A 23,551-nucleotide genomic window follows, 5' to 3' on the forward strand; every position below is an offset into this window, starting at 1 on the left:
CTGACACGATTGGTGAGTGCATGGTAAGACGTAGTCAGCCTGTGCTTGGTGGAACAGGAGCGCATGATGTCAGCGATAACTTGAGAAAGAAATGTCTCACCACGGCCAGTGAGCAGTTCGTGTGGAGCACCATACTGCAGAATCACGTCGCGTAAAAGAAAATCAGCGAGATCTGTGGCGCAGCTTGTTGAAAGCGCTATCGTGATGGCGCAGTGAGTGGTGTAATCTGTCGCCATAGCGACCCACTTGTTGCCAGACGTGGATACAGGGAAAGGGCCAAGTAAGTCCAAGCCAACGCGAAAGAATGGCTCCGAAGAAATATCGAGCGGTTGAAGGTACTCCGCAGGGAACATCAGTAGTGTTTTTCGGCGCTGGCATTTTTCCCAGGCCGCAACGTATTTCCGGACGTAGCAGGCAAGGCCTGGCCAAAAGAAGCGTCGGCAAATCCGGTTGTAGGTGCGGGAGACGCCAAGGTGACCTGCCGTTGGTAAATCATGAAGTTCTTGGAGAATAGCTGACCGGAAGTGCTTAGGAATGACGAGGAATCGGGCAGGACCATCGGGTCGTACACTTCGGCGGTATAACACACCATTCCGCAGAACAAACAGGTAAAGGGACGCCTCAGAAGACGAATATTCCAAGTCATAATTAGTGGCACGCAGAGTGGCATCACGGCGTTGCTCTTTGGCAACGTGTAGCAGCTGAGAGTCGCAGAAAACGCAAGCGTCGGCAGCGGGGTCAGGTCAGCGGGTGGCTCGTTCACTGGATAGCGTGATAAACAGTCTATGTCTTGATGTAATCACCCCGACTTGTACACAACTGCATAGGAATATTCTTGCAGCCGCAGAGCCCAGCGACCAAGGCGGCCGGTAGGATCCTTGAGCGAGGAAAGCCAGCAGAGCGCGTGGTGGTCCGTGATGACCTAGAAGTGCGTGCCATACAAGTACGGGCGGAATTTGGAAATCGCCCAGACGAGAGCCAGGCATTCAGGGTCTGTAATTGGATAGCTGCACTCCGCTGTTTTGAGGAAGCGGCTAGCGTAGGCGATAACACGATCTTGACCTGTTGGGGCTATAAGGCGGCTCCGATACCGTGACCACTGCCATAGGTACGCACCTCTGTAGGTGAGGACGGGTCAAAGTGGGCCAGTATAGGTGGCGGGGGGAGAATGTTGGTGAGGTGGGCAAACGCGGCAGTTTGAGCGGCACCCCATGTAAACCGCACGTCCTTCGTCAGAAGGTCAGTAAGTGGTCGGTTAATCTCTGCGAAGTCTATATCGAAGCGTGGGAAGTAGGGACAGAGTCCTTCAAAACTTCGGACGTCTTTCACAGATTGAGGTGAAGATGTGACAGCACGAATTTTCTACGGGTCTGGTTGAATACCGGAAGCGTCGACGAGGAGGCCCACCACTGTAATCTGCGGACGACCGAAGTGGCACTTAGATCAGTTTAGTTGGAGCCCAGCCTCACGGAAGACATGAAGAACGGCTGATAAGCCCTCAAGGTATGTCTGAAATGTAGGCGAAAACACGAGAACTTCGTCGAGGTAGCAGAGGCATGTTGACCATTTGAACCATTGGAGCGAATAATCCATCATACACTCGAATGTTGCTGGAGCGTTGCATAGACTGAACGGCATAACTTCGAATTGGTACAGACCATCAGGGGTGACGAACGCGGTCTTCACTCGGTCCTTTTCAACCACAGAAATTTGTCAATAACCAGACGAAAAGTCTATTGATGAAAAGTAGTTGGCACCGTGGAGACAATCGAGGGCGCCGTCAATGCGAGGCAAGGGGTAGACGCGTCTCTCGGTAACGCGGTTTAGATGACAATTATCTACAGCGAAACGCCATGTGCCATCTTTCTTTTTAACAAGCACCACGGGCGACGCTCAAGGGCTCGACAACGGCTCAACAATGCCTTTTGCGAGCATCTTGTTCAGTTCATCTTGAATAACCTTATGCTCCGAAGCAGAAACTTGATATGGCCGGCGGTGAATACCACTAGCATCACACGTTTTTATGTGATGCTTAAAATTGAAGTCTGACCCAACAGGCGATTGTTGAGGTCGAAGATGTCGTGGTAGGAAACCAAAAGCGACACAGAGCTGCTGCTTGTTCAGGCAATAGGTCCGCAGCAATCAGGGGATGAAATATTGCGTCAGCGTTAATAGCATCCTGTGGACATGGTGAAGAATCTGATCACACGTCTTCTGAAAACGCCGTAACGTGGTCATCTCTTCATAAGTACGTAGGTTGCAACTGATATGACATGAGGTAGAACTTCTTTTGTCAGGCCAAAACTGACGACGGGGAGGCATGTCCGGTTATCGGCGACTGTGACAACGGAGTAGGGCACAGTGCTATTGCGCATCAAAAGGACACCAGGAACAGGTGTGGCGACGTAATCACCATCGGCCACAGCAAAAGATGATAGAAAATCGACGAAAGTCAAGGCTTCAGGCAGGAGTCAGAAGAAGGCGGCTGTACTAAAGCAATATTTAGCTGAGTAAGGCTGACAGCTGCTTAGAGAAAGCCTTAGGTGAGAGCGTTATCAAGATATTTCGTTACGTTGATGATTACGTGATTTTCTGCAATGGGGAAGAATTTGATTCCGCTGCTACGTCAGTAAGTCAGAAATTTAAACTTTATGTAGGAGGACTAAAGTTTACGAAGGAATTTCCTCAGCGAAGCGTAATTCAGTTTCTTGACATTTCCTTGGTTTCCTTGACATTTCCTTGGCAGTACTCCCCAATATCTTCGAAGTCGTTGCTTAACTTTCAATCCAAGCATTCCAAAGTAGTAAAATACGGAATTGCCATGTCGTGCCTTAAGTCTTCTCTCACCAGATCCTGCATGCACAAAATCAGCGCCAGTTTTATTGCGCAGGTGCGCCGCCTATTAGAAGCAGGTTATCCTAGTGTAGCAGTGGCCACTGTGGCTGAGCGCCTGAAGAAGTCGAGGGGGACGGACGTGATTACAGAAGGCAGTAATAGCAAAAAAAGGATAGTGGCTATTCCGTACATTCAGTGTCGCACAGGCTTAAAAAAGTTGCAAGTAGATATGATGTTCATGTTCCTTTCACTGCTCCCAATAAGCTAAGTAAGATATGCGCTGCCGTACAGAGGAAACAGGAGCAGGTAAAAGGCAAAAAAAAGAAGAGATTTTGTCCAGTGAAACACAATAAAAACAACAGTTTTACTGACTGTCATATGGGTGTGGTTTGTAAAATTTCTCTTAGATGTGGCCTGGATTCTACGTATGGCAAACGGGACGGTGTATGAATCAGAGGCTAATGGAACAAAAGGTCGTTAACCAGCGGATCACCTTCTAATCTTTCCCTACATTGCCAAGATTGTAACTGCACGCCCGAGTTAGATGGCATAAGAATGAAGATATGCGTGTTATTGTAGAGGCACGGGATATCTATAATGGTTGAAGACCGTGCGTGAGTTAGCCTTCGATTACTTCACATAAGGAGGAGATTAAATGCCTTAACAGTTATCTCTCACGTTGACCGGCATATGTACCCGACTGACACGTTACACACGTGACACGACAGACTGATACCATTCCTGAACTTGCGCAGATGAGTTTTGTGTCTTCTTTCTTTTTTCGCCTCAATGCTCCCTTCATTTGATAGACGGCGTTCGTGTTGTCCACTTTTCTGCTCTTGTATCCTGTCTGCAACCCTCACCTCCTTTTTGAATTATGAATCCTCACCAACTAGCTCAGCTTTCTGTCGTTCTAAGAAGCTACACAGTGGTGACTAGCCTTGGTTCCTCCTTGTGAACATTTATGAGAACATCATGCAATAGCCTTCTAAATCACATGAGCGCTTTTGCGATATGGCCTTACATGTACAATAAAAAATGTACTAATTGGAACAAAGGTCTAATCATATGTATAAAAGATGGTACAACACATTAATGGCAACTGTTGAATACATCTTGTATGCTTTCCTCCTGGCATACTTTTCACTGAATCTACGAGAATAAATCTTGAACTTCAGAATAAAATCGCTCGCAACAAGAAAAAAAAAGTTATCAGGCTCTTTGTGAACATCTGTAAGAACACAATAAAATAATAATCGAAATTCTGTGTGCTCTTGTGTGAGATGACCTTACATTTACACTGGGAAATTGCACGTAATACCACAACACAACTATAAGAATGAGCACAAAAAGTATCAATACACATGACGAACAACTGGCAAGTATATTACCTTGGCGTATTTAGAATAAATCTCAGACCTGACGTGAAATCTCTCGCAAGTCTACCAGGCTCTCTATGAACATTTATGAAAATATAATGCAAGTCTCAGATTTTGAAGTGAAATCCCTCGCAAAATAAAAGAAGCTTACCGTATACAATAACACAAAATTACCGCAGCATTTTTAGAGCAAGTGTTGCGAGACCAATCCTCCAGCCATGACTAAGTCATTGCTAGCAAGTAATGCACTTGACACAGGTACTCCACTGAGCAAAAGTTCCACATATTCTGCGATTAAGCTGATTTTCCCCCTATGCATATAACTCCAAATAGAGGACAGCTGTAAAACCATGACATTGCCAGTTTTCCTGGCCACTTGTCAGTTTGTATATCTGAATTACGAATAAATTCAGGGTTTTTCAGCGGCCATATACTTTTGCTCACGGGGTACCTTCTTGAACGATGACATCATTGCGAATAAGGGGTGACTTCAAATTGCAAAGTCCAGCACAAACTACAAAAATCTCCTTTACAAGTTTCTTGTGATGAATTAGGACATTAGACTTTAGTACTCTAAGTGTCTTAATACGATTAATTGTTCTTTCGACATGTATTCTTAACGAAGCGATTCCGCTTGTCATCGTTACCCTTCGCTTCTTCAAGCCTGTTCCTTCCTCATGTAAAAGCGGGAATATTTAGGCGAGCTCATTTTGCTTTCATCTCCTCATTCAAGCTGAAGCCTCGATCTGCCATTACTTCATCACAGTTTTCGAGATAGTCACAAAATCCTAAGTCCTGCACGATAAACCGATCAGAAGCCCGCCCATCATATACTTAAGGTACAAACATAACGCAGCCTGTGGGTCCTATGGCTGCTAGAAAATTTGCAGTGTTTCCGCCTTTATACTGGCTGTACGTCTGGGCACGAGCATGCAGGTTCTTAGGGCGCTGCATATGCACCTCTGTGCAGTCTATTATGCATCTAGTGTTCTTGTACATGCTATCTTTGTATGTTTTTGGAAGTGACCTCTCTATGGTCTCCTGAGGTAGCGAGATGATAAAATGTCATCTGGAAATTCTCGCTGGTGCTCGAAGATCTGTGTGAAAAATTTTACCAAAAAGACATACAGATATAGCAAACCAAAACGCCAAATCAGCATAGAGCACCCCCAGTCTAAGCCACATTAAAGTTAGCACAACAGCATCATTAATGCTTAATTTGAATTGAGCGCTGGCCTTACTCTCCACAAGTTTGACTTATTCACAGAAGGTGCAATTGCTCAATCCAGTGTCAAAGTGGTACTGACTAGGCAGTAACAAAACTGCACTGTATAAAGATGTTTCGGTTCCTGCATCAACAATTTTCACTCTGCAAGAAAAGTAGCAGTGTTCGTGCAAAGTTCTTTGTGCACACTCAGGTGAAACGTCCATTGGTACGATCGATTGCGCGGGCTCTGCGAATGATGACACTGTGGACAGCTCAACAGTATGGAGATTCTCTGCATTATAATATGCCTAAAAATCAAAATCTGCAACTGCCAGTACCTCTTCAATGTTTTCCACCACTACCTCATATGTAGCAGGGACAACCTGAAGCTGTTAGGATGTCAACTCCTGTAGTTTGGTGTTATACAGTTCTACTGTGCTTGTAGCTTCTACTACACTTGTTTTATTGTGACCTGGTATCTCTATTTGCGCTGTTTCACTCAGGGCATCCACTGCAGCTAGGTGAACAGACGCTGCCTGCTGTGATGTGCGTCTTTGCTGCTGAATTATCTGTTGCTCTTGTTGTGGACAGGCAGCAGCTAGTGCTTGGGTGTCAGCATGCAAATACATTTCTACGTTTCTTCCAGCACGCAGAACATTGTCCTCTGCACTTTCAGTTTGGTCTTGTTCATCAAGGCCACTACTGGGTTGGCCACGTTCGGCAACACACTGGCGAGATCGTTTGACTGTGCTTACAGCCTGCCTGATTAGCAGACGCCTGCCCTTCACCACATGCACATTGAAAACCAACCATATGTTACAGTAAGAAGTGCTGTAGTTCTTTTCCATGCCCCAAATGTTGGGAAGAAGTTGGGAAGTCCTCTCGAAATGATATAGAAAATACACATCGTGCAACCACTTATCGTGCTTCGTGCAACCACTTAAAAGCACAACTTTAAGAACACAAGACTACATTTGTTGAAAAAGCAACGTATGGCGCTAAATCTGCACTCATTGGAAAATAAGGAACTAGAGTGGTTATAATGTTCAGCTACATGTGCAGTCAAAGCCGGTATAACAGGGTGAGCACGACAGATGCAAATGTTGTACAGTTGTTGCACAAACCATAACAGGGCACATAAAATTACTATCCCACTTAAACCTGCATCATCAGGGAGCCCTTTGGTACAACAACCGCGCCTGGGGCCGTATAACGTAAAACTATTCCAATGTGTTTTTATTCCAATCTCCTGACGTCAACTTTGCGTAACCGCCGACGCAAGCATCGGGCAGTCACCCGCAGGGTTGTTTGAACAAACCAATCAAATGTTCCCCTCGTTCATAGGAGGTCACTTTTGTTTGCTTGAAAACGAATAACATTTCCTGTGCGGAGCTGTTTGCCTTATCTAATTGGCTCACAAGAGGCGAGGAGCACGCTCAAGTGGAGAGGAATTCGATGGGGCCGAGCCACCGCACTGAATATCGATAACCGGGTGAAGAGGGTGGTGCCGGCGTCTGCGATTGGTGCGCTTTTTCTTACTTAGCTTGCGGTGGCTCGTCGAAAATCACGGCGGCATGCAACGGAAGCCCAAGAATGACGCTAAAACGGATCCTCAGCAAGGAAGAGTTGGCCGAACGAAGTCTTAAACGCACCTAAAATTCTCGAAAACGTTACACGGTCACGCAAAAAGTTTTATTACACGCAAATAGACCCGTACTTTCCGGCAGGGGCGAGTAGCCAGTGCCGGACCGATCGGCGGCAGCCATCTTTTATTCCTTTCGGAACGGGGCAGCGTGCGGCTATTCAGAAGAAAATTCAGTTTTGCTCGGCATATAATGCATCTTTAACGTGTACACGTCACTTTGACTTGGTAAGTTTTGCGGTTTTGTGATATCGCGTGAGAGGCAGTTGAAGTGGGTGCAGCCCGACTTTTGACTTTTGAACTTTTGACGCTAATGGCGAAAAGGTGTCGAATCAGAAAGAACTATTTTTGTTTCGTTCGGTCAAACTATGCATAATCAGTGTGTACATGTCATATCAGACGCAGAGCTATCGCGATTTTCGTGACGTCGCGTGACAGACACGTGTAGTAGGGGTGGTCCAAAAAGTTTTCCACCAATCGCGGTGGGCTGATTGCAGAATTGGAATAGAAAAGTTTGGAATAGTTTACTTTATAGCGCCCCTTCATTCCAAAAAATTAGCCCCACCAACTGCAGCTACCTGGTATGAGACCTGGGGCTCTATAACGTAAAACTATTCCAATATGTTTTTATTCCATTCTCCTGACCTCAAATTTGCGTAACCGCCGACGCAAGCATGGAGTGGTCACCGCCAGGCTTGTCTGAACAGACCAATGAAACGCTCTCCTCGGTCATAGCAGGTCACTTTATATGCTAGAAAAGCGAGTAACCTTGCCTACACTGAGCGACTTGTCTTATCTAACTGGCTGACAAGAGACGAGGAGCACGCTCAAGTGTAGAGCGATTCGATGGGGCCGAGCCACTGCACTCAAAATCGATAACCGGATCAAGAGGATGGTGCCGCCATCTGTGATTGGTCCGCTTTCCCTTATCTTGTGGTGGCTGGTCGAAAATCGCGGCGGCACGCAACGGTAGCTTAAGAATGACCGTGAAACGGATCCTCAGCGAAGAAGAGTTGACAGAACGAGGTCGTAAACGTGCCGAAAGCGCTCGAAAACATTACACGGCCACGCAAAAAAGTTTTTTTATACGCAAATAAACCCATGCTCTCCGGCAGGTGCGAGTCGACTGTGCCTGAGCGATCGGTGGCAGCCACCTTTATTCCTTTCGGAACGGTGCAGCCTGCGGCTATTCAGAAGAAATTTCAGTTTTGTTCGGCATATAACGAATCTTTGTTGCGTGCACGTCACTTTGACGCGGTGAGTTTTTGCGGTTTAGCGATGTCGCCTGACAGGCAGGTGAAGTGGGTGTAGCCCGAATACCTGTGACCTATAGCCGAGGGCTAATGGCGAAAAGGGGTCAAATCAGAAATCAATATTTTTTCTTTTTTTCGGTCAAATCATGCATAATCAGTGTGTACACGTTATATCAAATGGGGAGCCATCACAGCTTTCGTGACATCGCGTGACAGACAGGTGAAGTGCGGGTGGTCTAAAAAAAGCTTTTGACCAATCGCGTTTGGTTGATTGTAGAATTGGAATAGAAAAGTTTTGGAATTGTGGCGACAAGCGACCACGTAGACCGGTAAAGTCTCGGGCTCTTGCAAGAGAGGAAGAACCGACACTCGATCCCTTAGTGTAGCATTCTTTTTAATAATCGCCTTCGGATGCTAGCCCGTGCTGGTGCGTGCCAGCCGCTCGTGCTTCGTGTAGACGCGAGCGTCTACGTCATCTCTCGCGCGACGCCGATGCTGCTGCCGCTGCAGACGGCTCCCCCCTCTAGAGAGGAGGAAAGTTCGACGAACGATGGAAAGTCCACGTGACGCGGCGTGTCTTGGCTTTGGTCTTGGGTGTCACGTGAGCAGGCGGCGGCGAAGGATGGAGCAGGGTCACGTCGCATACTGGTGGAGCTGATGGTGCGGGTGCTTCGATGTAGGCGGGTTTTAGACGTTCCAGGGCAATCGTGTCTGATCGGCCGTTGACATTCACAACAAACGTCGTCGGACGACGCTATAGAGCACAATATGGCCCGGAGTAGTGTGGTTGCAAAGGCTTCCGCACGGCGCAGTTACGCACGAAAACGTGGGTAGCAGAGGTGAGTGCGGGAGGAACGTACGGGGACCTTGCTTCTTCTAAACGTGTAGGCGCGGGGCGTGTCTGGCAGAAGAAGGCTTGCAGTTCGGCAACGTATTCGGCAGGTGATGGCATAGACGTTTTGGGGGCGGCGACAAAGAAATCGCACGGAAGGCGTGGGTGAGTGCCGTAAACTAGCTCAGCACAGGAACAACCTAGGTCGCTCTTGAGTGCGGCTCTGATGCCAAGTAAGACGAGGGGCAAATGCAGGACCCACTTCTCTGGCGATTCATGTGTCATAAGGGAGGCCTTGAGATGCCGGTGAAAACGTTCAACTAGTCCATTGGAGTGCGGCTGGTAAACTGTTGTGCGAAAACGTGTCGTTCCGAGTAGGTTGAGTAGCTCGTTGAAGAGTGCTGAGTCAAACTGTCGACCGCGATTTGTGATTATTGTAGATGGGCAGCCGAACCTTCCGATCCACGTAGACACGAAAGCTGCTGCAACCGTGGGCGCTGAGATGTCAGATATAGGTGTAGCTTCTGGCCACTGTGTATAACTCTCGATGCATGTCAGTGTGTAGCAGTAACCTTTCGAAGGTGGGAGAGGGCCGACCAGGTCCAGGTGTACGGTGTCAAAACGAGCATCCGGTGGAAGAAAAGACTTGGCAGGCGGAATGGGGTGACGCTGGATCTTCGAACGTTGACACGACAAACAGCAGCGAACCCAATCGCGAACTTGCGCGTTCAGCCGAGGCCAAACGAAACGACTGGAAAGAAGCTTCTGTGTCGCGCGTATGCCAGGCTGCGGCAGGTTGTGCATGGTTTCGAATAGACATCTGCGAAGAGATGCCGCAATGTATGGTCTAGGTTTGTCGGTAGAAGTGTCGCAGACGACAGACGTACCATTTGGGGTCACAACGACGTCTTCCAATTTCAGGGACGTTGACGAATTCCGGAGTGTACGAAGTTCAGTGTCGTCACGCTTTTGACTGGCGAGTAAGTCGGCTTCGATGGTGAAAGGTTCCGATGTCAACGCGGAAACAACAATGACACGACTCAGAACGTCGGCTGGAACGTTGTCGGTGCCCTTGATGTGGCGGAACGTTGTTGTAAACTCGGAGATGTAGGAAAAGTGTCGAATCTCGCGGGTTGAGTAACAGGACGCCGAACGATTCGTTGCGTGTACAAGGGGCTTGTGGTCGGTCAAGACAGTGAATGCACGGCCTTCTAGGAAATGGCAAAAATGCTTCATAGCCAGCTAAACAGCGAGCAATTCACAGCCGAACACGCTGTAGCGGGACTGCGGAGGCTTCAGTTTCTTTGAGAAAAAAGCGAGTGGATGTCACGCATAGTCGATGAATTGCTGCAGAACTGCACCAACGGAGTTGTTTGAAGCGTCGGTTATGATGGCAGTGGGTGCATCTGGCTTTGGGTGTCCAAGCAACGTGGCGTTGGCGAGGGCAGACTTGATTTTTGTGAAAGCGTCAGTGGCCTCTTCAGTCCACTGAAGCACTTGTTTGCGCTTGTTTACCAGGAGAGCGTCTAGCGAAGCCATAAGTCGTGCGCACTCGGGAATGAATCGGCGGTAGAAATTGACAAATCCGAGAAATTGGCGAAGCTCGGTGAGTGTGGTCGGTCGGGGAAGATTTTCGATGACGCGAATCTTGGACGGCAGTGGTCGAATGCCGTTAGCGTCGACGATATGACCGAGGAACTCGAGTTCAGGTTGACCGAATTCACTCTTGGCCGCGTTGATGACAATTCCTTTACTGGCAAGGCGTGAAAACAACAACCGCAAGTGGTGAAGATGTTCTTCTGCCGAAGAGCTGGCGACGAGAAGGTCATCAATGTATGCAAAAACGAAAGGCAAACCTCGTGTGACGGAATCGATGAAACGCTGAAAGGATTGGCCCGCGTTCCGTAAACCGAAAGGCATGCGGAGAAATTTGAAAAGACCGAAGGGTGTGGTGATGGCGGTCTTGGGAAGGTCTTCTGTGACCGGTAGTTGATGATAGGCGCGAACGAGATCGATCTTAGAAAAGATCGTCGCACCGTGCAACGCTACCGTGAAGTCCTGAATGTTCGGTAGAGGGTAGCCATTAGGAACTGTGGCGTTGTTTAGTGCCCGGTAATCGCCGCATGGGCGCCAGTCTCCCGTCTTCTTAAGCACCATGTGAAGTGGTGATGCCCAGTTACTGAAGGAAGGGCGGATGATGCCAAGTTGCAGCATGGGTTCGAACTCCGCGCGAGCGATCTTGAGTTTCTCCGAAGACAAACGCCGGGGTCGAAAATAGACTGGTGGGCCGGAGGTGACGATGTGTTGGAACACGTCATGTTGTACCGGATGCGTCCAGTCCGGCAGGCGCGTCAAAGTGGGAAACTCGCGTAGGAGCACGGCGAAAGGTTCGTCCAACATGGCAGAAATAGGCGCTATGGGCGATGTGCCGGATGATGGGACGCCGGGAACGGATAGCTGGGTCACGGAGTCGATGAGACGGCGTCGTTGGATGTCCACAAGGAGTCCGAAGTTATGCAAGAAGTCTGCTCTAATGACTGCACGACGGACGTCTGCAACAAGGAAAATCCAGCGGACCGCTCGTAGAAGACCAAGGTTTAGCATGACGGAGCGTGACTAGAAAACTGGAATCCTGGTGCCGTTGACGGCTTGCAAAAACGACACAGCTGTCGCTTTTCGGTCGGAGTGCTATGCGGGAAGAATGCTGACGTCAGCACCTGTGTCGACTAAGAATCGTTGTCGCGTAACTCTGTCCGTCATGTAGAAAAGGCGACTTGTGTGCTCGGCCGGACCACTCGTCGCCATTAGAGGTCGGCCGGCCTGTTTCCCTGCCATGCGCAGGGACGCCGACAGTGACTAGCGTCGTTTCCAAAACGTCGGTGGTAGTAGCAAACGCCAGGTGTTGTAGTTGAGGTTTCATTGCGGGTGCCCGTGCGTCTTGATCTGCTGGAACTACGGCTGCATGGGCGACGAGATGTGCGGCGATGTTCCGCTCTGCAGATGATGCGTTCCAGGCGTTCATACAAGCAGTCCAGCGGAGATTGCATTGCGGAAGAGCAAGGATGAGTTTGCTGAGCGGTTGTATTGTCACCCGGAGACGGTGACATGGCTGCGATGGTTGGGGTGGCTACTACCTATACTTTGTCGGCCAAAGCGGCAAGTCTGGTAAGGTCCATAATAGAGGCTGTCACAAGGACCATCTGCACGTTAGCCGGGAGTCGTTGCAAAAACAATTCGCGCAACAGCGCGTCGTCGATGGATCTCGCGTTGTTTTCGAGCAGCTGGCTCATTCGGCGAAGAAGTTGACTAGCGCGTCGGTCACCGAGTTCTTCAGCGGACAGAAGCTGCTGGATGCGAGAACCCTGTGAAGCTGCTGTGCGCTGTAGCAGTGCTGCCTTGAGATCGTCATAGGCGGCGCTTCGGCCTGAAGAAATCACGCCGAAGGATGCTGGTCCCAGTACTGTGGAAGGTGGACAGCGATGGCGTTACAGGAGGGCTCACCGCGTTTCTCGGAAGGGTTCTGGCCTTGAGCTCTCGTAGCGTTGGTCTGGTCCATGGTCGTCTCTACCACAGGAGCGCATGGCAGTATCACGTCCGGGTTCACCGAACTGTGGCGACGAGCAACCATGTAGACCAGTAAAGTCTTGGGCTCTTGCGGGAGAGGAAGAACCGACACTCGATCTCTTAGCGTAGCATTCTTTTTAATAATCTCAGTAAAGTTTCGTTCGTTCTCTGTCCTCGCTTCACAGCTGTTACTTGAAGCTTCTCGGACGATGATCGGCAGTTGTTGATCAAACGCAGGCAGGAAGCGATGAGATCAGATGTGCAAGAAATATTTATAGGTAAACTTTTCTATATACATGGCAGGTAAAACAAATACATTACAAACTTGAACAATTGAGAAACAAAGTCTCACTCTTCGACTGTCTCAATGACTGTTAGAGCCCAGACTCGTTTTAACGCACATAGTACGGAGGCTCACTGATCTATCAGCAATCCTGATTTCAGACAAGTCTGAGGGACAGCATGTCGTCCCGATTTTCATAGCCCAAATATACAAAGAAAAAAAAGGCGGTAGGGCTGTTGGCCCGTCCCACAGGTTCAGTTGCCAATCAGAGTCAACCGTTTGTTAAGCCACAACCCACAGGGATGGGCTTACTCTGAAAAAGAAGCATATTGGAAAACAAAGCTCTTTTCCTTCTTCCCTAAAACTCCGATGCCCTCTCATCTCTTCGTAGTTAGTGACGGGCTCAGCAAAACACGCCAGGCCCGAACAAGTTATCGCTAGACCGCCTCAAATCCCAAGGGCGTCTCTGGGCCGCAACTGTCTCGGAAGCAGGGGCATCGATACCACGTAGTGCGGCCGTACGCAAAGTTTGTCCGCGTGGGAGACTGATGGCCCTCCTTGTCCTTCAAACTTATTGTCTACAAGACAAAGTTCTCCGAGTGCGTGTTTCCAAGACGCCGTCGTCCGAATGCACTCTTTACGTGTGCACCGCATTCCTACAGCGTGCAGTGTAAGCTGGCCTTCGACACCACACAGGCAGTCGCACCCAACAACAAGGCTGGCGATTGCGTTCCGGACGCGTATAAGATTAGGTCCATGCTCACTGCATGCGGAACGGGGTCAGAGTTGCTAAGCCCTTCTTAACCTCGGCGGCGCCTCCAATTAGTCAGGCACTCGGGAGCCACACCCACAATACCCTGTACAGCGGTCCCTTTCAAGGCTGGTCTGTGTGGACTCGTGTGACCGTCGGCGGACTGCCAACACCGTGCGCACAATGCCGACTTCCCGGAATCGGCACTCGCCCTCCTGGCACCTGCCGCGACGCGTCACCCAACACCGCGCGGTGCCTGTGACCCCACATAACACAGCAACTGTCGCCCGGCTGACATGGGGGGAAGGGAACCCCCTCTCTATACACAAAGCACGTGGCCAATTCGTGACACTTAAGAACACGAACAATCAGAGCGACCTTACACGTCCCTCCTAAAGAGTATACTGGGCTCAGAATGTGCCCAGCTATACTACAAGAGCCAAAGGGCGCTGTATCGTAAAATTTAGGCTCTGAAGGTTCCGTCAAAGAAAATTGACATACGCTGCCCAACACGGGTGCTGCGGAGCCCGTAAGGAACAAGAAAATGAACTAAAAGGACCACGAAAAAAAACAATTTTCTCACAGTGATAAAAGAAAAGGGCGAAGGCTCAACACATTCATGGCAGTGAGCATGCAAAAGAAATACTCATGTACACAGTCTTATAACCCTCACACAGATGGACGACGACAACCACCGAAAGTTCCATCAAGGCTGAACTGTCCCACGCACACGTCCTTCGGGTGAACGGGAACATTCACGCCTGTCGTAGCTGGCATGGCTGTTTCTGTCTATCCTTTCTTTTCCGCTATTTACTCGGTTGGCTCCCATGAACGATTCGAGAGCCTTGACAATGCATCAGCGTTGGCGTTACTTGTTCCTTTGCGGTGACGCACCGTTACATTGTAGCGCTGTAGGGAAAGCACCCATCTTGCTAACTTGGCCCCCTGCGGGGTGCTGGTTGTCAAATATGACAATGGGTTATGGTCAGAGACAACATTCAGCACTGCTCCGAAAAGCCAGTAGTCAAATTTCTTGAGTGCCCAAATAATAGCAAAGGCTTCTCGCTCTATGGTCGACCAGCGCGCCTGTGTCGGGTTAAAGCGATGGCTAGCAAAAGCGATCGGCTTTTCTTTTCCGTCCGCTGACATTTGAGCTAAACAGGCACCGGCCGCCGTCGCCGACGCATCAGTGAATAGCCAGTACGGCTGATGAGGCTCAGGAGTGTTCATGGCGACAGCCTGACAGAGAGCTAATTTCAGACTTTCGAACGCGCACTGCGCTTCTTCCGACCATGGAATTGAATTAGGAACCCCTCGCCTTGTCAAAGCTGTAAGCGGGCTAGCCACGTCGGCGTAGTTTCAGACATAGTCCCGATAATATCCGCAAAGCCCCAACAGACTTCGCAACTCCTTCTTTGTGTGAGGTGGCACAAGGCCTTCTATGGCAGCTATCTTCTCAGGGTCTGGTGCATGAGTTCCAGAGCCAACTATGTGTCCCAAATAGCGGATATGAGTTTGCGCTACCTGGCATTTTTCAGAGCTGGCTTTCAGCCCAGCATCACTTAGCAGTTTAAGCACTATGTCTACATGCTGCAGGTGTTCTTTCCAGGTATTTGAAAAGATTGCAATGTCATCTAGGTATGCTGACGCATAAGCTTGGTGTGCAGCCAGCAATGAATTAACCATCCGTTGAAAGGTAGCCGCAGAGTTTTTCAGCCCAAATGGCCTTACCTTCCATGCGTAGTGCCCATCATGTGTCACGAATGCCGTGAGATGTTCGCTTTGGGGTTCCATCGGTACCTGCCAGTATCCTCTCCTCAGATCAACGACTGTTATGAAATTTCGAGTGACCAACTCTGAAGATCAGCTCCCGTGGATTGGTCATTGGAAAGGCATCTACTCTGGTCACGGCATTAAGCGTTCTATAATCGACGCACATGCGCACTGACCCGTCCTTCTTACCAACACACACAACCGGGTGTGCAAATTCGCTCTCCACCGGATATATCAGGCCCAACTCAAGAAGCTCTTTCACTTGCCTACTAACCTCTTTCTTTAATAGTTCAGGGACTCTATAAGGAAACGTCCTCTTTGGTTTACATCCTTCCTCCAGTTCGATGCGGTGCCGCCCTACTTGTGCGCTCCCAGGCTTTCCGTCAAAGACGCAGCGATGTTTCTCAAATACCGCCTCGATTTCCGTGCGCGCATCTGAACCCAAATGAGCTAGCTTGTCTTCAGTTATTGGGTGCTTGCTCACTGAAGTGCATAGAGCTTGCGGCGCGTATTCCACCTCACCAAATTCTCCGTCTTCCTCGAACACTACCCCCACATGACTCACTCTAGCGTAGTACGGCCTGAGTCGGTTAGCGTGCACTACCGAAGCCTTTCTGTCATTTATTTGCAAGCGATACGAGTGTTCTCTCTCTCTCCCAATAACTGTGAAAGGACCCAACCACCTGGCAGCCATCTTGGTTGCCCGATCTGTGTCAAAGAGGAGTACTTGGTCCCCGACCTTAAATTCTTTAGTCCGTGCCCTCCTATTGTAAACTTCAGCATATTTGCTCTGGCGCTCGGTGCTTGTCAATTCAGCTACACTCGCGGCTAGTTCTAGTTGCTCCCGCAGCTGCTGCAAATACTTGGCAGGTTTCTCTCTCAGAGTTGAGGGCACCGCGATCTCACGCGTCCAAGTTTGCTGCAATATTGATAGGGGCCCATTTGGGTTTCTACCGTACAATAGCCTGAACGGCGCCACCCCGGTAGTATCATGCGGCACTTCGCGATAAGCCCACAGAACAAATGGGATGAGCTTGTCCCAGTTTCTTCGGTCCCGCTCCATTACATGATACAACATATTTTTGAGGACTCTGTTCCATCTCTCAACCACTCCATTGCTCTCAGGGTGTTCAGCAGTGGAGAACCTGGGTGAGCAACCCAGTTTTTCCAACATTAGCTGTGTCAGTTGAGCTTTAAAGTTCGTGCCTTGGTCTGAACAGATCTTTCCGGCACTCCAGTACGGCTGAAAATCTCCAGTAAAGCCTCGCATGTGGCCCTCGCTGTCAGGGATCGGAGCGGCACTACCTCAGGCCATCTCGTGCAAAGATCGACAAGACACAAAGCATATTTGTGGCCCCTCGCAGATGGCACCTCAATAGGCCCAATGAGGTCCACATTGACCACCTGAAATGGATGTTCCGGTCGCGTAAGCGGCGTGATGGGGACTTTATCGCTCTGAAGGCTATCTGAACGTGTTTGACACTGGTGGCACGTCTGACAATGCCCAGCGATTTCCTTCTCCATTCCTGGCCAGAAGAAACTGTACTTTATCCGGAGCTTTGTCTTTTTCGGCCCCAAGTGTCCACCCCACAATGACTCATGCGCGAGCTGCAATACCTCATTGCGCTTTTCTTCTGGTAGGACCAGTTGTCTGACCTTGACCCCCGCTAAGGAATCCCAATGATACAAAAGTCCATCTGACACGAACATGCCAGCTTTACCGTTTCTCGCATCATTCCAGACCTTTTTCAGGCTTTCATCGGCAAGCTGAGCAGCTCGAAATTTCTCCCGCTGACTGGGCACCCCAGTGACATCTTGAAGGAAACTATTCTCTTGCAATACAGGGATGTTGTCTGTCGTTTCTTCACAACTTAGGCCGCATTCTGGCTCAGTGTTATCAACTATTTCGACTGATCGAACTCCAACGGAATTGGCTACCCGCGGAATACTTTCTCGTCCAAACTCGTCTTTTTCCTGCGCCTGTAGTAGTTCCCAATCTTCCTTTGACAACAGGCAGTCAATCCCCTTTGCAAGTTCGTCTGTAACCGCGCACACCAGATCGATCCTCTGTGGTTGTATCACAGCGCCCGGGCGATGCATGCCTACGAGCAGCGTAGCTAGGTTAGCTCGAATGGTCTTTCCGAATGCCGACTCGAGCCTTACTGTTCCCGATGGCTCCTGTAAAACGACGGGCAACATGCTTTTACGGACGACCGTTATCTCACTACCTGTGTCCAACACAGCTTCCGTTGCTATATCCCCGCACATGATAGGGATTAGGTCCAGCTTTGACCGCCCTGAGCTAGCATGTTGAGCTAAGATTTCTACTCTAGCGCTAAGCACCCTTTCTTGCTCTGGTAGAGGTTCTTCACTTACAACAGCAACCTTCTGTACCCTTTGTTTTTGCACAGTCGGTGCCTTCCCCTGTTGTTCTTTATTTGAAGCTTTTGGGCAGTCTCTGGCTAGGTGTCCCTGTATATGACACACGTGGCATTTTAAATTTGTCCTCTGCGGGCTAGCTAGTTTTGCTTGCTGCGTCAATGAGGCTGTTGCGGCTGGCTTAGTTGCTCGTCCTTTCCCTTTAGCTTGTTCGAAAGTCTCCAGCACTTTCGCCAACTCCACTGGCTTAAACCACTCTTCGCCCTCCCGCAAAAGAACATATTCAAGGGCTTCTGAGCTTAGACTGGCTTTCATAGTGTCAGCGACCATAAGCTCCGTCATAGCTTCTTTTGTGTTTGCATGGCGAGATTGAAGGTAATAGGCCAAATAAGTTCTAGCGCGGGACGCGAACTGAGCCCAAGTTTCCTCCTTTCGTTTAGATGCCTTTTCAAACCTCCCCAAGTATTCAGCTGGCGTGAGCTTAAGTTCATCTAGTACCGCCTTCTTTACAGTCTCGTAATCCGTACATTCCTCATCATTGAGGCTACGCAAAAAATAACGGACCCGCTCAGTCAGCGCAGGCATGATCAAATGTACACGGCTGTGTTCTGGTACTTGAAAAGATGAAAACAACTTTTCAACCTCATCAAACCATATCGGAACGTCAGCGTCACACGGCAACCGGTATGCCTTAAGCACTTTAGCACATTGTGATATTCCATCCGTGCTGGCACGGCGGAGATCGCTTCCTTCAGACACCGAAGGCGGCCTGCCCGACTGCTCAAGCTCCAATCTCCGTAGAGCAATGCGCTCGCACTCCAGCTGTAGGCGCACCTTTTCCAGCTCCAGCTCCAGGCGTCTCACCGCCATGGCTTCTGGATACGCCGTGCTCGGAGCCTGCGCAGCGCCTTGCGCCTCACTATCCATTTCGGTATCCGACGTCTGAGACTCGGTCTCTCCGACGCGTTGCAGCTCCTGCCGTCTCTGACCCTCTGTTTGTTCAGATGCAGTATCAATGTTTATGTTAGCCTCAATCGCATTTGCTGTTCTGCGCGTGAACACCATTAACCTCACTGAACAACAGCCATGCCAACCTAGACAAAACGCAAGGAATCCCGCTCACCCGTTGCTGCTGGGGGCGCCGCCTGACGTCCTCGTGCAGATGAAGTGCAACCCTTGCGGAATTGGCTGGTGGCCCTCTGATGCCTTGCGCCTGGCTCGCTGCTCGTTGCTCGTTGTGGGGCTTGCCGATCCTGTCGTGCTGCGCCCGTAAAGTTTCGTTCGTTCTCTGTCCTCGCTTCACCGCTGTTACTTGAAGCTTCTCGGACGATGATCGGCAGTTGTTGATCAAACGTAGGCAGGAAGCGATGAGATCAGATGTACAAGAAATATTTATAGGTAAACTTTTCTATATACATGGCAGGTAAAACAAATACATTACAAACTTGAACAATTGAGAAACAAAGTCTCACTCTTCGACTGTCTCAATGACTGTTAGAGCCCAGACTCGTTTTAACGCACATAGTACGGAGGCTCACTGATCTATCAGCAATCCTGATTTCAGCCAAGTCTGAGGGACAGCATGTCGTCCCGATTTTCATAGCCCAAATATACAAAGAAAAAAAAGGCGGTAGGGCTGTTGGCCCGTCCCACAGGTTCAGTTGCCAATCAGAGTCAACCGTTTGTTAAGCCACAACCCACAGGGATGGGCTTACTCTGAAAAATAAGCATATTGGAAAACAAAGCTCTTTTCCTTCTTCCCTAAAACTCCGATGCCCTCTCATCTCTTCGTAGTTAGTGACGGGCTCAGCAAAACACGCCAGGCCCGAACAAGTTATCGCTAGACTGCCTCAAATCCCAAGGGCGTCTCTGGGCCGCAACTGTCTCGGAAGCAGGGGCATCGATACCACGTAGTGCGGCCGTACTCAAAGTTTGTCCGCGTGGGAGACTGATGGCCCTCCTTGTCCTTCAAACTTATTGTCTACAAGACAAAGTTCTCCGAGTGCGTGTTTCCAAGACGCCGTCGTCCGAATGCACTCTTTACGTGTGCACCGCATTCCTACAGCGTGCAGTGTAAGCTGGCCTTCGACACCACACAGGCAGTCGCACCCAACAACAAGGCTGGCGATTGCGTTCCGGACGCGTAGAAGATTAGGTCCATGCTCACTGCATGCGGAACGGGGTCAGAGTTGCTAAGCCCTTCTTAACCTCGGCGGCGCCTCCAATTAGTCAGGCACTCGGGAGCCACACCCACAATACCCTGTACAGCGGTCCCTTTCAAGGCTGGTCTGTGTGGACTCGTGTGACCGTCGGCGGACTGCCAACACCGTGCGTCTACCTCATCTGTCGTGCGACGCCGCTGCTGCTGCCGCTACCGAATAGTTTTACGTTATAGCGCCCCTGTTTCGCTTGTGCGATGCCACATCGGATTGTTGGCGCTCCCTTAGAAAAAAAAACAAGAAAATACTGGTTAGAATGAGAAAAATTTTGCGACAAAATACAACAATAATTAACTACCTTACTTTCCTCGCTATATGAACGAAAACGTGCCATGCTGCGCTTTGTGCCGCATAACAGCACGCGCGCAGTTTAGAGCTCAGGAGGCCGAAATGAACTCGTTACGAATGAAACCTGCAACACAAGCTCGTAAAGACAGGCGCGCTGCAACATCACCTTCGGCGACGAGCAGTCGTCGCTTACGTTTTTGTGGATTCGTGCTACGTGATGAGCAGTCTTCGATTTACTTTCATTAGTAATAACGCTCACCTGCAGGGCCACATTCTATTGCCTAGGACTTGTCGTTCTATCTAAATGGCCATGCCGTGCACCAGCTGCAAGTATCGCTAACCGCAAGCTCACGTGTTCTTCTTTACCTTGAGGAGCTCTGCATGAATGAAAACAGGACAAGGCTTTCCTTTTTGTTATAGCCAACGCGAAGCAGTGGCACAGAATTCTGCTCTGTGGCTTGTTGTCCAGAAAGTGCTCGGAGCAAACCTGTGTGTTACACATACGGCCTTCGTAGGGCGCCAAGTTGAAGGTGGCACCAAAATATACAGAGCTCGCATACTCACTCGTGCATTTTCACTGCGTTAGAAGTTCTATATTCACTGCAGCTATCCACCGGTTGCGCAGCTTGGCCTTCTTCGTTGCGGATGGAAATCATTGCAAGCTGAAAGCACCACACCGGCACAATTCCCTATGTGTGTTGGGCTCTTCTGAAACAGCCCAAAATAACCTTCTCCTTTTGCGCTGGTTGTTTTGGCATCCAAACACGACGCAATGCCGCCCAGATGACTTCTTGTACTTTGAATCCGCGTGAACGGGCACATTTCCGCACTTTGGAGTTCTAGAGCTGGCGCTTGCCATGTCTACTGGTCGCCGACGAACACACTTTGGCAGCCCAGTACAAAATGGCGCTGGTCGAACGGGCAACCCGGGTGCGAAAGTATGCGTTCGTTTAGTCTCGGTGCGAGTTAATGGTGTTCTGGTCTATAGCTGTCTGCCACTTTGTTATGGCCATCGGTGCTTCGCCTTTCAGGTACAACTGCGACTCTTTATTGTGATATCAAATACAGGGACACCCCAGGCACATTTTCGCTGTCGTCGTCGCCGTGTGGTTCCGTATAAAGTCCAAGCGCAATAAAATCGTTGCCTCGCGCCGTATGTTGTATGTGTTAGTGAAAGCGTGCGATGACGAGCCGGCGACCACAGCTCAGTCTGATGCGTGCGAAGGAAGAAAGCGGACAGAAAATGCGCTCTCTTCCGTCGCGCAAAAGGCTGGGAAGGGGGATTTGGAGAAAGGGGGGGAAGACGGCGTTGTGCAGTAGCAGCAACTGCGCATTTAGCGAACGGGCGTAGAGGGAATTGACGATCGCAGCTCAATCTCACGCGCCATATATGGAGGAAAGCGGGGAAGCAGGGCGCGAGAGACGGGTGGGGCGGCTTCGACTCCGCCAACAAGTACGTACTTTGCAGGGCCGCGCACCGTATCTTGAAAGGGATCTGCAGCCAGCTCACGTCTTTGTGCGCGCTGTTTTTTTCGGCGCTCTTGCGTTGAAGCAATAGACCGCACAAAGGTCACTTCGCTCGCCGCTGCTCCCGCACTTGCTCACACGAGCGTTATGACAGCGAGTGTCCGCGCTCATTAAGTGCGATGTGTTCATGTTTACTGTTGCGCACTGACACCATTCTTGATAATTCAGTTAGTAAGTGAATATTTGCAAGTTCATAGGGCTGATAAAACTACGATCCTTACTTCGTATAGCTGGTTAGCCTGCCTGCCTTTCATTTATGATTTTCTATTTCTCTCTCTGAAGAGAATTGAACCCGTGTCACAAAGGTCCCTATAGAAAAGCAACCTGACGCTTTAGCAGACCTTGTTACAAACACACTGGGAATGTGCCGGTTTTCAATGAATGCCTTGCATTCGGAAGCTTTAGTGAGCTGCGCCAATATTCCACTGCGTATGTGTCTCTCTTTAATGAACCTCTCGCCAACTTGGGTCACTGAGTATGTGCTACTGAGTGTGCCATAAGCGAGGGAACATTCTCAGTGTTTGCAGGCACCGGCCTGCTACGCTTCTCGTCTTGGAGGCCACGAGCGTACTTCTCAGCCGTGCTACTAGCAGGCGCATCGTGTACGGAAAGAAGCGCGAGACAGGAGCTCGGTTGCCGCATGACGCTTTTCAGAGCACTTGTACGCACCAGAATGACATGCATTTCGGAGGCCATGAGCAGGCTCTGCGAAGGCGGTCTTGGATGGTTAAATGTGTTTTAACGGAAGCACTGAAGAGGAATCGCGATGCAGTACAGCACTAACACATAACTTGTTTAGACGGTGGGAATAGGTTGGTCAACAGTCATCGTGAGATGGTTTGCGACCGCTTTTTTGGGGGGCACTAAAACGTCGCACATTCAATGTCTGCCGTAGTTTCTGCCAGCATCCTCCGCTGATTGGCAAAACATGCAAAGGACAGCCGAACAAGCGCTCATAAACCGATGTAATTACTACAATATCAGATTGTAACGGCCTCAAAATAATTCACTATATTTGAAGTTCCTTCAAATCGAGGTATATATAGTGAGTGCACAGGCTAAGGGCGTTTTTGCATTTCGCCCCCTTCTTAATGTGACCGGCATGGTCGGGATTTGATTCAGCAACATCATGCTCATCAGAGCAACGCCAAAGCGACTAAGTAATCATCGCGGGTGCTAATACATTGTCTTGGCTTGGATATATTTGACACAAGATATCACGCAGTACCCTACCCGAATACGTTTGCTTCCCATGTGTGAAACTAACATTCTTCAAGTGACTTCTCTTTGGACAGCGACTTATACACTGCTTCTAGATAGCTGTTACCTTGCGTTGCATTTGAATATTGGTTGTAATGCTTTCCGTTTATTAAGTTGATGACCTAGTTTGTATGTCGCCCATGTTCGTTAAGGGCTATGTGGGACTCTCTCAACGTGAGGAGATGACTGCGTCTCCTCACTGTAGCATGCTTCCAACGGCGATGGCTGTGACGACAATAATTTTGTGCCTATGCCTTTAGTCATAGTGTATGCAGTATTTGTTACTTTTGCTTCATTTTATCTTCTGAGGGTGAGACAGCGCACGGAATTAATTTCGACATAGGAAAGAACACACACCA

The 23,551-nt window shown here is 49.5% G+C and overlaps 1 protein-coding gene and 1 long non-coding RNA gene across 3 annotated transcripts in view; one reads left to right on the top strand and one right to left on the bottom strand.

Annotated features, from left to right (window-relative positions):
- The window catches only part of LOC142574216 (uncharacterized), a 92,130-nt gene that overhangs the window by 37,136 nt on the left and 31,443 nt on the right, over positions 1 to 23,551 (top strand). The gene's annotated exons all lie outside the window — the stretch shown is intronic.
- On the bottom strand, positions 5,246 to 22,531 carry LOC142573830 (uncharacterized). The gene is made up of 4 exons (XM_075683069.1): positions 22,504 to 22,531; positions 19,112 to 19,216; positions 17,458 to 18,773; positions 5,246 to 5,311 (listed from the first exon to the last, which is right to left on the bottom strand). Exons 1-4 carry the CDS (start codon positions 22,529 to 22,531, stop codon positions 5,246 to 5,248), a joined length of 1,515 nt encoding a protein of 504 aa, XP_075539184.1.

This window comes from Dermacentor variabilis, chromosome 3 (genome assembly GCF_050947875.1).
Source record: "Dermacentor variabilis isolate Ectoservices chromosome 3, ASM5094787v1, whole genome shotgun sequence".
NCBI lineage: Eukaryota > Metazoa > Arthropoda > Arachnida > Ixodida > Ixodidae > Dermacentor > Dermacentor variabilis.